The 14,993-nt window shown below is 41.1% G+C and overlaps 1 protein-coding gene across 1 annotated transcript in view; it reads right to left on the bottom strand.

The window, feature by feature from the left end:
• Positions 1-3,550: 3,550 nt before the first annotated feature.
• E2F7 (E2F transcription factor 7) overlaps positions 3,551-14,993 on the bottom strand; it is a 36,910-nt gene continuing 25,467 nt past the window's right edge. Inside the window, exons 9-13 of the mRNA XM_034403813.3 lie at positions 10,073-10,139; positions 8,781-9,285; positions 8,166-8,412; positions 7,329-7,753; positions 3,551-6,561 (exon numbers count right to left, since the gene is read on the bottom strand). Coding sequence (XP_034259704.2) covers positions 6,385-6,561; positions 7,329-7,753; positions 8,166-8,412; positions 8,781-9,285; positions 10,073-10,139 — 1,421 coding nt within the window. The 3' untranslated portion in view covers positions 3,551-6,384. The remainder of the gene's footprint in view (positions 6,562-7,328; positions 7,754-8,165; positions 8,413-8,780; positions 9,286-10,072; positions 10,140-14,993) is intronic.

The following is a 14,993-nucleotide window of genomic DNA, read 5'->3' as shown; positions in this document are numbered from 1 at the left end:
GTAGCCTTTTTAACCTGATAGCCTTCTAGGACAATAATTTGAACCAATTTGGTGAATAGTAAAGTTTAGAAAAAGTGCACTAAAGTCTGCAACAGGCAGTCTTGCAGTGGTTTGGGGATGTAGTCTTTAAGGTATCTCAGATATAAGTGTCAGGAAATGAGAAGATCACCCGGAAAGAAATCTCAAAATGCAGACAGCAATTTGTCCATGTATTTTTTTAAAAAAAGCATGCAATTGTAAGTGTGTGGTTTGTCACACAAACACTACTGCCATCGTGTGGTGAGTCCAAGCACATCCTTTGTATGGGAATGGTATAACAGAATGGGAACCACATTCTTCAAAAATTTGTATTTGAGAATAAGACAAAAGAAACTTTTTATTTTTGCTTCCAGTTTCTATAGGCACAACAACAAAAACTTAGTTTTGATAAACACTAGGAGATTTTGCCTTTGTACTTACAAAAGTTAACCAATTTAATTAGAACTTTAGGTCAGTGAAAAAAAATTAAAGGAGTGAAACATTACATCCCACTCTCTCTCTTTCTCCCCCTCCCTCCTTCTCTCCTTTTTGTCTAAGTTTTTAAAGCATTTAAAGACGATAGTCTTTACATTTACCAGATTTCTGTTTATAATGCCTCAAAGAATGTGTTTAGCTTGAAATACTTGTGTTCAAATTGTACAGTATAGCAAGAAATCTGTGTAATTGTTGATATATATTTCATCTAATTACCAAAAGACAGTTATTACAATGAACCAGAATAAACTGTGGCCAGGAGGAGGTTTATTCAATATTTTTAAAATTCATATATACACATGGAAAAGGAATTAATTAAAAAAATCAAATATTTTAGGCTGACTGAGAGAAAATCAGTACAGAATACTAAGAAAATGAGAAATGTGACTGTGTAGCGGATAATCTTTTGGTAGTGTTTAAACTAGGATCTTGGAAAGAAAAGGATACAGAAGGAAAAGGAAAACAAAATGGAAGTACTGGGGAAGTAAAACAACTGCAGGAAGAGATAGTATGAATCCATATGACAAAGGTGTACAGGGTAGATTATTCTTCCAGTAGAATGAGTGGAAAGTATTCCTAAGGAATCTATGGAGATTCTCAGTTATCCAAGTCATGGTTGCCCCAAAGAGCCTTGGTAGTACAGGGGTTAAAGGCACCCTGTTATTAAGCTGCTTAAGACCAGCTGCCTGCAATTACTGCAGGGTTCGAATCTCGCCAAGGCTCAAGGTTGACTCAGCCTTCCATCCTTTCTAAGGTAGGTGAAATGAGGACCCAGTTTGTGGGGGCAATAAGCTGACTTTGTATAAATATACAAAAGGATGAAGGCTATTGCTGAGCACATTGTAAGCCGCCCTGAGTCTTCGGAGAAGGGCGGCATATAAATCAAATTAAAAAAAAAAAAAAAGGTGGTTTTTCAAAAGGCAACTGACTTTGTTTTTCCTTGAAGACATTCTTCAAGAACTGAAGAAGCTTCTTGGATGAGAAGCAAAACATCTTCAAGAAAAAACAAAGTCCAGTTGCCTTTTGAAAAACCACCTTTGGATATTCCTAAGGAGGAATGATGCAGAAGCTGCATAGAATAAAGTGAAATTAATTATGTTCCAAATTACCACAGAAATCTCAAGGAGTTTTGCTAATGGGAAATATGTACAAATTATGATTGGTGGAATTTTGAAGTGAATAACAATCTAGTAGGTATGTGAGTCTCCAATATGAAAACCATGCTTGTTTTTGCTTAGACATGGAGGTAGAATCTGTTTCATAGTGCTGCTGAAATGACTATGGTACAACCTGTGGTAATTGTAGTATTTCCAATTGTTAATAACTTCAATTTCCATTATAATCAAAGGCTATCACTCTTTTTGGATGAGCACTCTCCAAAATTGCCAATTTTTTAATCAATGTTATAGCAGTTAGAAGCCAGCTGGTTTCTCCCTCATGCTATCAATTCTCATAAATCTTGGAATTATTGCTTTTTATTTACTGTATTTTTTATATTTATTGTATTGTTTGTCTTTTTATTCAGTTTGGTCTTAGAGTGTAAACAAACTTTGTATGTTGAAATTGGTATGGATCAGGATCAAAATTTTAAACAAATAAAAATAAAAATGGTTGATAAGAATAGTTGACAACAAAACACTGAGAAAGCTATCACAGACAAAAATCAATGACCTTGGAAAAGAATGAAATTTAAGAACAAAAGGCAATATTTATGGTAGGATATCTGAATGTGGAGACAAAGATGGTTTGCGAGGATAGAAAGGTATGGAGAATATTTTGGTGGAAACTAAATTTATATGTATTTCTTCTTATTCGTGTTGCAGTAAAAATGCTTACTTCAAAAATGAATCAGATCTGAGTGAAGCTATGCTGACCTCCAGCTCTGATAGTCCTTCAAAATACTTTGTGGCAGGGTGGGGTGTGTGGAACGGGGACATTTTAAAGGCTTCGTAGTAGCCAAGTGATAGCCTTCCTACCCTAAACATTTATGATTGATTTCATGAATCAAGAGGATTAATTAGTAACTCAGTTATTGTAAATGTTTGAGGACAAAAATGTAGAATGCTTATCTTTGGATATTCTTAAAGAGGAGCCAATTTGGATTAGAATTACAGGTGGCTGTTTTTTCTTGATTTGTATTGTTTTCTGGATTTTATATTGCATTTCATTGTTTCTCTCAGGTGGTTCAGAAATATGGGAACTCTTGGGATTAAATCTGTGCACTAGCTCTTTCAAGCTTTCTTACACTTAGGCATGAAAACCCAAAAGTACACATATAGACAGGGTGAATTCCAGGCTTAATAGCAGTAACTGTGAGAGGAATCTTGGGAGTCTTAGTGCACAACCAGTTAAATATGAGCCAGCAGTGCATGGTGGCAGCCAAAAAAGTCAATGCAATCCTAAATTACATTAACAGAGGGATACAATCAAGATCAAGTGAGGTACTAATACCACTCTATAAGGCCTTATAGGGTCAGGTTTAGAATACTGCATCCAGTTTTGGTCACACTATAAAAAGAGATGTTGAGATTCTAGAAAAAGTGCAGAGAAGAGCAACCAGGAAGATTATGGGACTGGAGACTAAAACATATGAAGAACAGTTACAGGAACTGGGCATGGCTAGTCTAGTGAAGAGAAGGACCAGGGGAGACAGAATAGCAGTGTTCCAATATTTGAGGGGCTGCCACAGAGAGGAAGGGGTCAAGCTATTTTTCAAAGCCCCCGAAGACCAGATAAGGAATAATGAATGGAAACTGATCAAGGAGATATTCAACCTAGAAATAAGGAGAAATGTTCTGACAGTGGGAACAATCAACCAATGGAGCAGCTTGCCTTCGCAAGTTGTGGGAGCTTCATCACTGGAGGCTTTCAAGAAGAGATTGGACTTCCATTTCTCAGAAACTGTGTAGGGTCTCTTGCTTGGGTGAAGGACTGGATGATCTACAAGGTCCCTTCCAACTCTGTTAATCTGTTAAGGCACAGCTGTCTTTTTGTAATCAACCTCCATTCCCAAAATATTAAAAACACAACTTACATGTTTGGCTTTATTTTTTATTATATTATAAAGATTAATTCTATAACTGAAAGTATAAAAATATGCTCCCCCAACAATAGTGTGTGTTCTTAATAGTCTTATATGCGGAGTGTAGCAAGGAACCTAAGAGAAAAGTAATTTCTGTTCAATGAAGGAAATCCATAAGCAGTTGTAAAGTTAATATCAAGATAATAAACTAGCAGTGCAATGTTATAAACATAAAGCAGCTTTACATTATAAAACACACACAGCTTTTAAATACAGGAATAGCACCTTTTACATAAGTTGAGAAATGTAAACGTGGTATGTAGATTCAAGTATATAAGTTATACATACCCTCCCTCCCTCCACATCAAACCCTTGTGTACCAGAACATGGTTTTAAAAGCCCTGAAATCCTGTATGCAATTTAGTGCTGTACACATGCCCTTGCATCAGTCTTAAGCTATGGAGCCCTTTATCTTGAAGCAATTTTGCCATAGTTTTATGGGAATAGTTCTTGCAATCATAATCACCTCAGCATCCTATTAAGCGAGAGTCACCAAGCTGCATTCCTGCATTTCCGCTTAAGACTTAATCTTGCCAACCTCTTTGATAAAAGGAAGCCTCAATGTACATTTCACCTTCCACTATTAACTTGGCTCCTGCTTTTGCTCACAATATGTGAAAATCTTCAACCTCCTTATTCAACCGAACAGATAGAAACTGCAAGACCAGCAGAGATTGTGTTGCTGGTACACTTAGGAGAGGGTAAAACAAATCAAATGCAGAAGGAATTTCCCATCTCTTCCTAGGAAATGATGCCCTTTACTCGTTCAAATGTTCATGGCAGCATTTCACAGGCGTTTAGGCCCCCAGATCATTCTATTTGCACCCGAGAGTTTTGCGAAGCTGGATGTTTTAAATAAATATATTAACTGAAAGAAACTGCCAGTGAAATTATTTCACTTTCAGTTTCCTTATTTAATGATTTTAACATAACCAACTTGTCCAAGAAGCAGGAAACATGAAGGGATAATCAATTATGAAACAAAATAAAACAAACACATTGACTTTATATCTGAGAGCTTTAACCCACCCTTAGTCTTTCTCTGTACTGAAAGACTAATAAAGAACAGGGCTACTGCATGGTTTGTCTGCTAACAGCAAGTCTACTTTGAGTTGTCTCCTGCTGCAGTAACTGGGAAAATTCATTCCATTGGGCCCTACTTGAATGCACACATATGTACCAGGATAAAGGCATATCAACCTGCAAATTCTGTAGTGTAAAGTATTTTTAAAATTAACAATAAATCTCCCAAAATGATTTTACTGTTGAGATTTAAGACATGTAAATCTTATCAAATACCTTCCATGTAAGGTTCTTACTGATTTAATGTAACAGGAAGTTATTATATTCTCAATTCCAGCTCCACTAAAACTGTTCATCTTTAACCTCCTTTTGGTAACATATTCCATTATTCAAAATTAAACACACTAAAGCCATAATTCCTCCTAAAACTTAATGAAATGGTAGATCAGAAAATGTGTCTGACCTTAAGAAACATAGATCATGAATTCAAAGTCATTCTAGGTTAAAAAAGGCCATTTACTTGATTATAAACTCAAAAGTAACATGATAATTTTTAAAATCCAGTATCTGTACCATTTAAAGTATTTTAATCTATTAAATTTTTGAATACTATAGTAATTACTTTGTGAATATGAATCACCCTCAAGTGTCAATTTCATAAACCTGCAGACTACAAGTTTCTCCTTCTGTTAATTAAAAAAATGGTGCATTGATTAATTTAACTCATATTTAGGCTGCAGGTCTTCCATTTCCTACATATGTTCCTTCTGACCTCAATGGTCACTCATGCCATAAATACTGTACTTAAAGTGTTTCTTAATGAACATTTAGGAGTATTAATTGTGGAATTCATACAACTATACAATACAGTCACATCAGTCAAAGATAATTCTTTCAGTTCCTTTGGCAGAATTGCAGTTAAGATGAGCTCTGTGTAATGCTGTAAAAGAAGTCCTGGCTCAAGAATTGCAGCTTCCTCATATATTTAAACTAGGGAAGAGCTACACTTTACTGTAAACATTTTAGAGGCTGATGATTCTTGAAACAATCTTTTTGCCTCTACCATTTTAGGAAAAAAAGTTTTTGTGACGATTACAAACAACCTGAACATTTTGTGCAGGAAAAAAAGCACAAGAGAAACTACAAAGTTCATTAATACAAAAGTTAAGTTCACAGTTATTTTGGCCTTAAAGTAATTTATGTGAATACATTCGTTCATTACTGTAAATTAGGCTTTTTCTTAACAAGTGCAGGAAAAAGTGTACATCTGTCAGTCACATTCAAGCACTCTGCAAAAGTCTGCTTTGAAGTTACAAATGTAACTTGATTAAACCAGTCTCAGCAGACTACGCTGTTTCTTGCTGCCCTTCCAGCCAATCTCCCTTAACACAGAATAGAACCTTTGTAAAGAGTGTCCCCACTATTTAAGTGCTAGCCAGCCCCCCCCCCCCCCGCCCCTCCAAAGTTTTGGACTTTGGGTCACAGTTAAACTTGTTCATCTCTTTGATACATTATATAGTTTTTTTCAACCCTGGAATTAAAATGTTTGTATCTGCATAATTAGAATTCTAATCAAAATTGATATTTACACAACTAGGGTATTCATGAAGGAGAAAGATAAGTAATGGGCAAATGCATAGCGGACAAATGTACCTATGGAACAATATTTAACACATTTTCTCTTTTTAATGCAATAATTGGTTTTTTCCCCCTGTAATTAGCAGAGACTCTTTTCTTAGCTACCCATATTACAGTAATGGGCTGTATTAATCAGAGCTTTTGCTGGAGATTTCTAATCTTCTTTGAACAGAACTTGATGTTCTGCTCTGGTTGCCTTCATTTTTCCGCCATATAATAGGATCTTCTAGACTGCCAGGTGTCTTGAACAATGTTTCTTGAGTTGTTGGACGCATATTCTTAGGAGTTAGTGGAGTTGTAGAAGGCTATGCACAAAATGAGACAGTACAATTTAATAGAGATTTTATATATCATCTCATTCCTACTCAACAAAACGTTTAATATTGTAAAACAAAAATTAGCATTGTAAGAAATGCTCGGTCCCATACTAATGAACGCAATGCTGCTTTGTTAGACTTGAAGCAATGGAACAAAATTCGTACTAGAGAAATTGATTTGAGAGATCATACTTTGGGTGGTAGAACATCTTCAAAGGCCACTATTTGAATTGTGTTAATGATATTAATAAAAACATTTCCATTGGACAATTGCAAAAGACCATAGTGCTTGGATCCACCAATATATTATGACATCCTAGATTCTTGGGAAGAACTACATCCATATGAAGCCCAACACCACCCAAAGAACTGGCAGCTATGATTTCAGTGTTGTAAATAGATAACGATAGACAGATAAAAGTGCCAAATCCTATCTAAAGATGTAGCTGATTGTGCAATCAACCATAATAATAATGTAAGACTGTCCTCAGCAGTGTGGATATATATGCACTGCAGAATGCATGGATCTAAAAATGAAATATTTCAAATATACACAACTAAGTTCAAGTTTTGGTCTTCATATATGAGTAATCACCTAAATGGAGGGCTTGTAATCATAGACTTGTTTACAACATAACAAAATACTTAGCAATAACCTTATGAAAGTATCTAGGTTAAGTAGAATTGACACTATTCTATTCTATCTTCTTGTGAATGTCTCCTCGTTGCTTTATAATAATAATTCCCCTTCTTACCTGTGGTAGATTGAGAAGGGTGACTGGATGTCCCATGCAAATTGATGAATCTGTTTTAACGGAGTTGCAAGGAGATCCAAGGAGAGGATTCAGATGTACAGCTGAATGAAACTGCTGGTGTGGTTCCAGTGTAGGTAACTGTGATGAATTTGGAGTTAGCACAGTAGGGGTCCCAATGAAAACAGGAGTTGTAGAAGTCAAGCCAGGCATACTAAAATTCACACAAGTGACATTTGGGAAAGAGGCAGAAGATGAAGAATGAAGTTGGCTTGTTCCTGCTGAGGAATAGATAAGGGGGAATGGCGCCAATGCAGTAGATGGAACCATCATACAGGGAACATTAAGTGAAGACAAGCGGCTTGAAGGTAGGCTGACAGGAGCAGGGGCTTGGTTGGTAGGAAACAGGAAATTTAAACCATTTAATCCTAAAATAAAAGAAAGAAAGAAAAAGATACCAAATATAGCAAAATCCTGTCTTCTCAAGGATAAAGACAAAATAGCAATGACCTGTAAATTTTCGCATTCAACACGTTGAGCTCAAAATACCATTTGAACTTCACTGAATATCACTGGACGTGTTTGAGCCTTCTCAGAAATAACATAGAGCTTCAGGCATGGTTGTATCAGAATTAGAACACTCCTGGAAGCGTTACGCTGAAATGTATCAAGACATTCAGTTATATATCTGCCATATTTTGTATCTATCTGGACTTTTATCATTTTTTTAAAGGGTTGATGGCATTTTATTGAAGATCTTTCTAGGAATTCATGGCTGTCGTGAAAATATATTTTATCTAAATGCCAAGTTAACATGCATGTTTTTAGTTTAGTCCTTACCAGCTGCAGGCTGTACATAGAGATACTGCGGTAAAAAAGATGTTTTTTCCTGAGAGGTTTGTTCCTTTTCTTTCAAGTTTTCTTTTACATTTTTATTCTTATGTGATTCTTCATGGTCCTGGGTTTCTGTTATGACAGTTTCCAGAATTTCAGAAGTCCCTGATTCGAACTGAAAGCCTTTCTGTTGGTCAAGGGAGCTGCAGTTATTGTCTGAAGAAGACTTTGCATCAGCTGGCTGAATGGTTTTCTAAAAAGAAAAAGAAAAAAGAACACAAACAACTTAATCTTGGGATATACATTATTGTGTAAGACTCTGCCATAAATACTCTGGATCTAGTTGCGAAAGGTTAAAGTGCTCCTTTTGGAGTTTTTCTCCTTAACTTTAAGGAAACTTTCATAGAGTGCTGGACCAGCAGCAGTTAATTCAAAGGACATGCAGGAAGGAGTAAGAGCCAATATTCCCTTTCTAAATAAAAAAACAGCAAAGATAGTCACCATAAAAAGACAACCATGTGATATACGAGGGAGATGGAACATACTATTTCATAAATACAACAGCTATTCTTTTGGATGACTCCATGAAATAGTCTTCTACAGGTTCTGAATTTTTCTCACCTTGGATACTACTAATGAAATGGGACCATCGCTCTGCTCCAGGCTTTGTCTTTTGGCTACAGGTGCCTCTTCAGATGGAGCTGCAGTGGGAGATACACACTTCTGGGAACTCCGCTTGCGAAAATTAACTGGAGATTTTGCAGTTTCTAATGAGCAGGGGGAAATGTGGCCTTCTGCATCTTCACTTCTTTTTTCTGGAAAATTTTCCCGTGAATGACTTTCATGAAGTTTGCCACACAGCATATAAAGGGATGGAGATGGCAAGTAAACAAAAGGTTGGCTGGGGAGTGCGTTGGTTTCCCCAGTCTCAGTTTTGGAAACCGATACAGCAGAAGATGGTATATTTTGATTATTTATTCCATTTGGTAAAGACCGATGTGATGTGTCTGAGTTGGTTTTTTCAGGAAAGCAAGGGAAGACATTAGCACAATAGTCTGAATCTTCTGGAACAGGAAAAACCGAGAAGGAAGAAATAATGCCCAGATTTCTTGCTGCTTCAATACTTCTATTAGAAAGATGAAGGAAAATTGAAATGTGTTTGAATATTAGTAGCTTGGGTTGGTAGTTAGGCTGTTGGTCTGAGCTCCGAGCTTGGCAATTTAGTTGCAAATGTTTCGTCACCATTCGAGACATCGTCAGTGCGTTTTGAATTGTGACAACTTGACAATTGAAAACGCACTGAAAATGTTTCCTCGAATGGTGATGAAATGTTTGCAACCAAATTGCCAAGCTCGGAGCTCAAACCAACAGCCTAAATGAAGGAAAATAATTAGATTACATTAAAGTATTCCCATTCTAACATCATCTTTGCCAAACAGCTTTGGATGCAACCCAAATATCTAGAGGTTTAGATAAATGAGACTATTTCATTTAGTTTATGATGGGAAGAAGATATGAGGAACTGAAAGAGATTCAGATAAGTAGCATTTAAGCAACAGAATTAGGCCTGAAAAGGGCCTCTGGTAAATTGCAGACACAATGTGAATTAATATACTACTAGTAGAACAAATCAATTCTTTCACACAATGGTTAATCACCCTAATTAAAAATATCTCATTCATGCATTACATCTAATACATGTAATTGACGTGGTTTCTATATATCATAAATTTAGTTAGAAGTAAAATATTCTAGTTCATTTCATTCTAAAGATACTTTATGTTATGATATATAGCTACAGTACTCCAATGCTTCATCAAACACAGATATCTGCCCTTTCCACAGTAGATTATAAACAAGTTTAAAACAGAATGTTATTTTTTATAAGGCATCAGGTTTGAATTTCTATGTACCTTTTGTTATTTTCCAAATTCTGACAGCAAACAGATGCTAGGTTTATCATTTTGGAACAGTAATCATCTAAGGAAAATCAGAAGATCAAATCAATTCTCAATGTATGACCGTAATACAGAGTTTTTAGGTCTATCATCTATGTATCTATCATCTCTCTCTCTTTATCTATTAATCTAATATAATCTATGCCTTTTTTAGATAAACATGGAGAACATATAGGATTAAGTAGAAAGTCAGAGAAAAAACATCTCACAATCTCTTTGGAGAGCTCTGTCACTAAGGATCTAGAATACAACATTATATATATCTTAGCCAGGATTTTAAGCATTTTAACTAACAGACTTTTAAATGACGCGGGAAAACACCCGAGATTTTAACTTTTTACATACACACACCAGCGAAAACTTGAGAAGACACACACACACACACATATATATATATGTTTTCTGAGGTTTTCGTGGGTGTTTGTATGTAGGTCTTTGGTTATTCGGGTTTTCTCCCGCGTAAAATTGGAGGTTTCTTGGCAACGTTTCGACAAAGTTATATCACCTCCCCTTGATGTCCAGATGTACTCGGTGAATGACCTTTGTGCCCTGCGAGATTCCCCCCTCTCGCAGGTTTGGCCCTCTTCGTTATCGAGGGCCTATCTTGATGATGGGCTTTGGAGCCCCGAGAGATGGCATGCAGCAAAGAAGAGTTTGAGGGTTTTTTTAAGTGGGTTTTTTAGTGGGTTTTTAACAAAAATTTTAAGGGGTTTGGGGGGGATTAGGGTGGGTTCTGGGGGAAATCCACCGGGTTCAAGACCAGCCTTAGCGAAGGGCTGCGACATTAGGGACGTAGAACCGGAGGTCGGGGAGGGGGTTGGAGTTCGATTTGAAGAGGGCTGTTCCATCAGCATAGTGAGTGGGAGGGGCAGATATGGCGGAAGCTGGGGACCACATCATGTTCGGGGAATGCGCACTCGCTATCTTAGAGCGATTGCACACTCCGGTCCCCAATGCTTTTCTTGTTCCCCAGGCTGTCCAGATTCTCAGGGCCAGAGCCTCCGGCTGATGTTATGCAATGCCAGGTCTGTTGTTAATAAAGCCCCCCTCATTCACGATCTTATTCAGGAGGGGGAGGCGGACCTAGCGGGCATTACGGAGACCTGGTTGGGCCAGGAGGGGGGAGTTCCCCTCGTGGATATATGCCCACCAGGCTTCCGTGCATTTCATCAGCCGAGGGCTCAGGGCAGGGGCGGGGGGTGGTGGTGGCGGTTATTATAAAGGAAGGTCTGGATCCAAGGGAGACCACTGTTCCACAGATAGCCGGATGTGAGTCCCTCTTTGTGAAGTGGGGTCGTGGAGTACAGATGGGCTTGTTGGTCACGTACCTGGCTCCCTGCCACGTGGCAACGGCCCTGCCTGAGCTGCTTAACGTTATAGCCGAGGTGGCGGTGGACACCCCCAGACTTGTTATTATGGGGGATTTCAACCTGCCATCTATCGATGAAACATCTGAGGTGGCTCGAGAGTTCATGGCTTCCATGACTGCCATGGACCTTACTCAGTTAATTCATGACCCCACTCACACAGGGGGACACACTCTGGACTTAGTTTTTGTCTCTGGTCAGTGGTTGAGTGGCCTTGATATAGGGGATATAGCCATCAAACCCTTGTCATGGTCTGACCACTCGCTCCTTCGACTGGACTTTCTAACCACTGCACTCCGCCGCAGGGAGGCAGGACCGACCAGGTGGTTCCGCCCCAGGCGCCTGATGGACCCTGATAGGTTCCAGATGGAGCTTGAGCCATTTCCTGAGACTCTGGCTCATGACTCGGCTGAAGACCTGGCGGCCGCCTGGGATAGTGCGGCTGCCGGGGCCTTGGACCGTGTCGTGCCTTTGCGGCCTCTGACCCGGCACCGAACTCACCTAGCTCCTTGGTTCTCCGAGGAGCTTAGGGAGATGAAGCGCCGGAAAAGACGCCTGGAGAGTAGTTGGAGGACCAGCCGCTCCGAATCCAACCGAACACTAGTGAGGTCTCATATTAAGACCTACCTTGTGGCGATAAAAGCGGCGAAATCTAGCTATTTTGCCGCTCTTATCGCGTCATCAGATAATCGCCCGGCCGCCCTGTTTAGGGTGACCCGCTCCCTCCTCCATCTGGAAGTGCGGGATGACCCCTTGCAGGGCCGAGCTGAGGACTTCGTGCAGTATCTGTATGACAAAATCGCTCAGATTCGGGAAGGGCTGGCCTCTGACTGGGTATGTCCGGACGGGATGACTGAGGCAGGTCTTGAGAGTGTTATCTGGGGGGAGTTCGATCCTGTGGCTCCCGAGGACATGGACAGGGTCCTGGGACGGCTGAACGCAACCACATGTTTATTGGACCCGTGCCCCTCCTGGTTGGTAGTGGCTTCCCGGGAGGTGACACGAGGCTGGCTCCAGAAGATTGTTAACGCTTCTTTGAGTGAGGGGGTCCTGCCGGCCGCTTTGAAAGAAGCGGTTGTGAGGCCCCTCCTCAAGAAGCCCTCTCTGGATCCGGCTGTTTTGGCTAACTATTGTCCAGTCTCCAACCTTCGCTTTGTTGCGAAGGTTGTTGAGAGTGTGGTGGCGCAACAGCTTCCCCGGTACCTGGATGAAGCTGTCTATCTAGACCCGCTCCAGTCCGGCTTCCGGCCTGGGCACAGCACGGAAACGGCATTGGTCGCGTTGGTGGATGATCTCTGGAGGGCTCGGGATAGGGGTTGCTCTTCTATCCTGGTCCTGTTAGACCTCTCAGCGGCTTTTGATACCATCGACCATGGTATCATGTTGCACCGGTTGGCGGGGTTGGGGGGCACCGTTCTGCGGTGGTTCTCCTCCTACCTCTCTGACCGGTCACAATCTGTGTTGACAGGGGGGCAGCGGTTGACCCCGAGGCACCTTGCTTGTGGGTTGCCACAAGGGTCGGTCCTCTCGCCCCTTCTGTTCAACATTTATGTAAAGCCGCTGGGTGAGATCATCTGTGGCTTCGGGGTGGAGTTCCATCAGTACGCTGATGACACCCAGCTGTACATCTCCATCCCAGGCCACCCCAACGATGCCCTTGAAGTGATGTCCCAGTGCCTGGAGGTCGTGCGGGCCTGGATGGGGAGAAACAGGCTTCGACTCAACCCCTCCAAGACCGAGTGGCTGTGGCTTCCGGCGTCTCGATATAGCCAGCTGATGCCATCGCTGGCTATTGGGGGCGAATCACTCGCCCCCACGGAGAGGGCTCGTAACTTGGGCGTCCTCCTGGACGCACGGCTGTCTTTAGAAGATCATTTGACGGCCGTGGCCAGGGGGGCTTTTTATCAGGTCCGCCTGATACGCCAGTTACGCCCCTTTCTAGATCGGGACTCTCTACGCACAGTCACTCAGGCACTCGTCACTTCCCGCTGGACTACTGCAACGCTCTCTACATGGGGCTCCCCCTGGGGTGCACCCGGAGGCTCCAGCTGGTCCAGAACGCGGCCGCGCGGGGGATTATGGGGGCGACGAGGCGCTCCCATGTAACACCTCTCCTGCGCGAGCTGCACTGGCTCCCGGTGGTCTTCCGGGTGCGCTTCAAGGTGTTGGTGACCACCTTTAAAGCGCTCTATGGCTTAGGGCCGAGACCGCCTTCTGCCACCAATAGCCTCCCACCGGCCAGTACGCTCGCACAGAGTGGGCCTCCTCAGGGTGCCGTCCGCCAGACAATGTCGGCTGACGACTCCCAGGGGGAGAGCCTTCTCTGTGGCGGCGCCCACCCTCTGGAACAACCTCCCCCCAGAGATACGTACAATAACAGACCTCCGGATTTTTCGTCGGGCCCATTTATTTCAACTAGCTGGGCTGGCTTGAGTTAAATTTTAAATTGATTTTAAATTGGATTGGCCAAAATATTTAATTATTTTAAACTGCTTTTAAATTTTGTATGTACTGTTTTTTACTTTGGCTGTTCACCGCCCTGAGTCCTATTTGGAGAAGGGCGGTCTAGAAATAGGAACAAATAAATAAACAAATAAATAAAGTCTCATTCGTCATCTTCAGGCTGGTGTCTTCGGCTTCGTGCTTCTAGGAGCAATGTGTGTGATCGCAGCTGTTTCTTCCTTTTAACTGCCAGTGGGGGTGTGAACTGATTGGGTGGGAGTTTGGCTGTGCTCTGACTGGATGGGGGGGTTGGCTGTGCTCTGATTGGATGGGTGTGTGTTCTGTTTAGGTGCCAATCAAAGAAGCCCTGACAGCTATCCAAAACAAATATAACCCCCCCAAGCACATCCTAGATCTGACCAACCACTGCCTATCCAACACATACTTCATCTATAAAGGACAAAAATACAAACAAATAGAAGGAGCACCCATGGGATCACCCCTCTCACCTGTCATTGCTAACCTCTACATGGAACACTTTGAAACCCAAACTCTAGAAAAATCTGACCACAAACCCAAACTCTGGCTCAGATACGTAGATGACACCTTTATAATCTGGCCACATGGGAAAGAAAAACTGGACAACTTCCTCACACACCTCAACAGCCTACACCCCAAAATACAGTTTACCATGGAAACAGAAGTGAACAACCAACTTCCCTTCCTGGATGTCTTAGTCTACAAAAAATCCAATGGCTCCCTAGGACACACCATCTACCAAAAGAAAACACACACAAACCGCTATCTGCACGCACTCTCACACCACCACCCAGCACAGATCAACTCTGTAGCCAAGACACTCATCTCCAGAACAAAACGCTTAGCTGACGAACAACACCTAAAAACCAAACTACACACTCTCACTAACGTACTAACATCCAATGGATTCCAAAGAAATAAGATTACCAACCTAATCCAAAAAGAAACCTCCACTAAAATCCAAGACAGAAAACAAGAAAACGGCAAAGCCCTCCTCCCATACATAAAAGGCACCACAGACAGAATCA

The sequence above is a fragment of the Pantherophis guttatus genome, chromosome 7, assembly GCF_059756535.1.
Source record: "Pantherophis guttatus breed Tessera chromosome 7, ASM5975653v1, whole genome shotgun sequence".
Classification (NCBI taxonomy): Eukaryota; Metazoa; Chordata; class Lepidosauria; order Squamata; family Colubridae; genus Pantherophis; species Pantherophis guttatus.
Note: the sequence above shows the minus strand (reverse complement) of the source record. Positions and strands in the feature narration are given on the sequence as shown.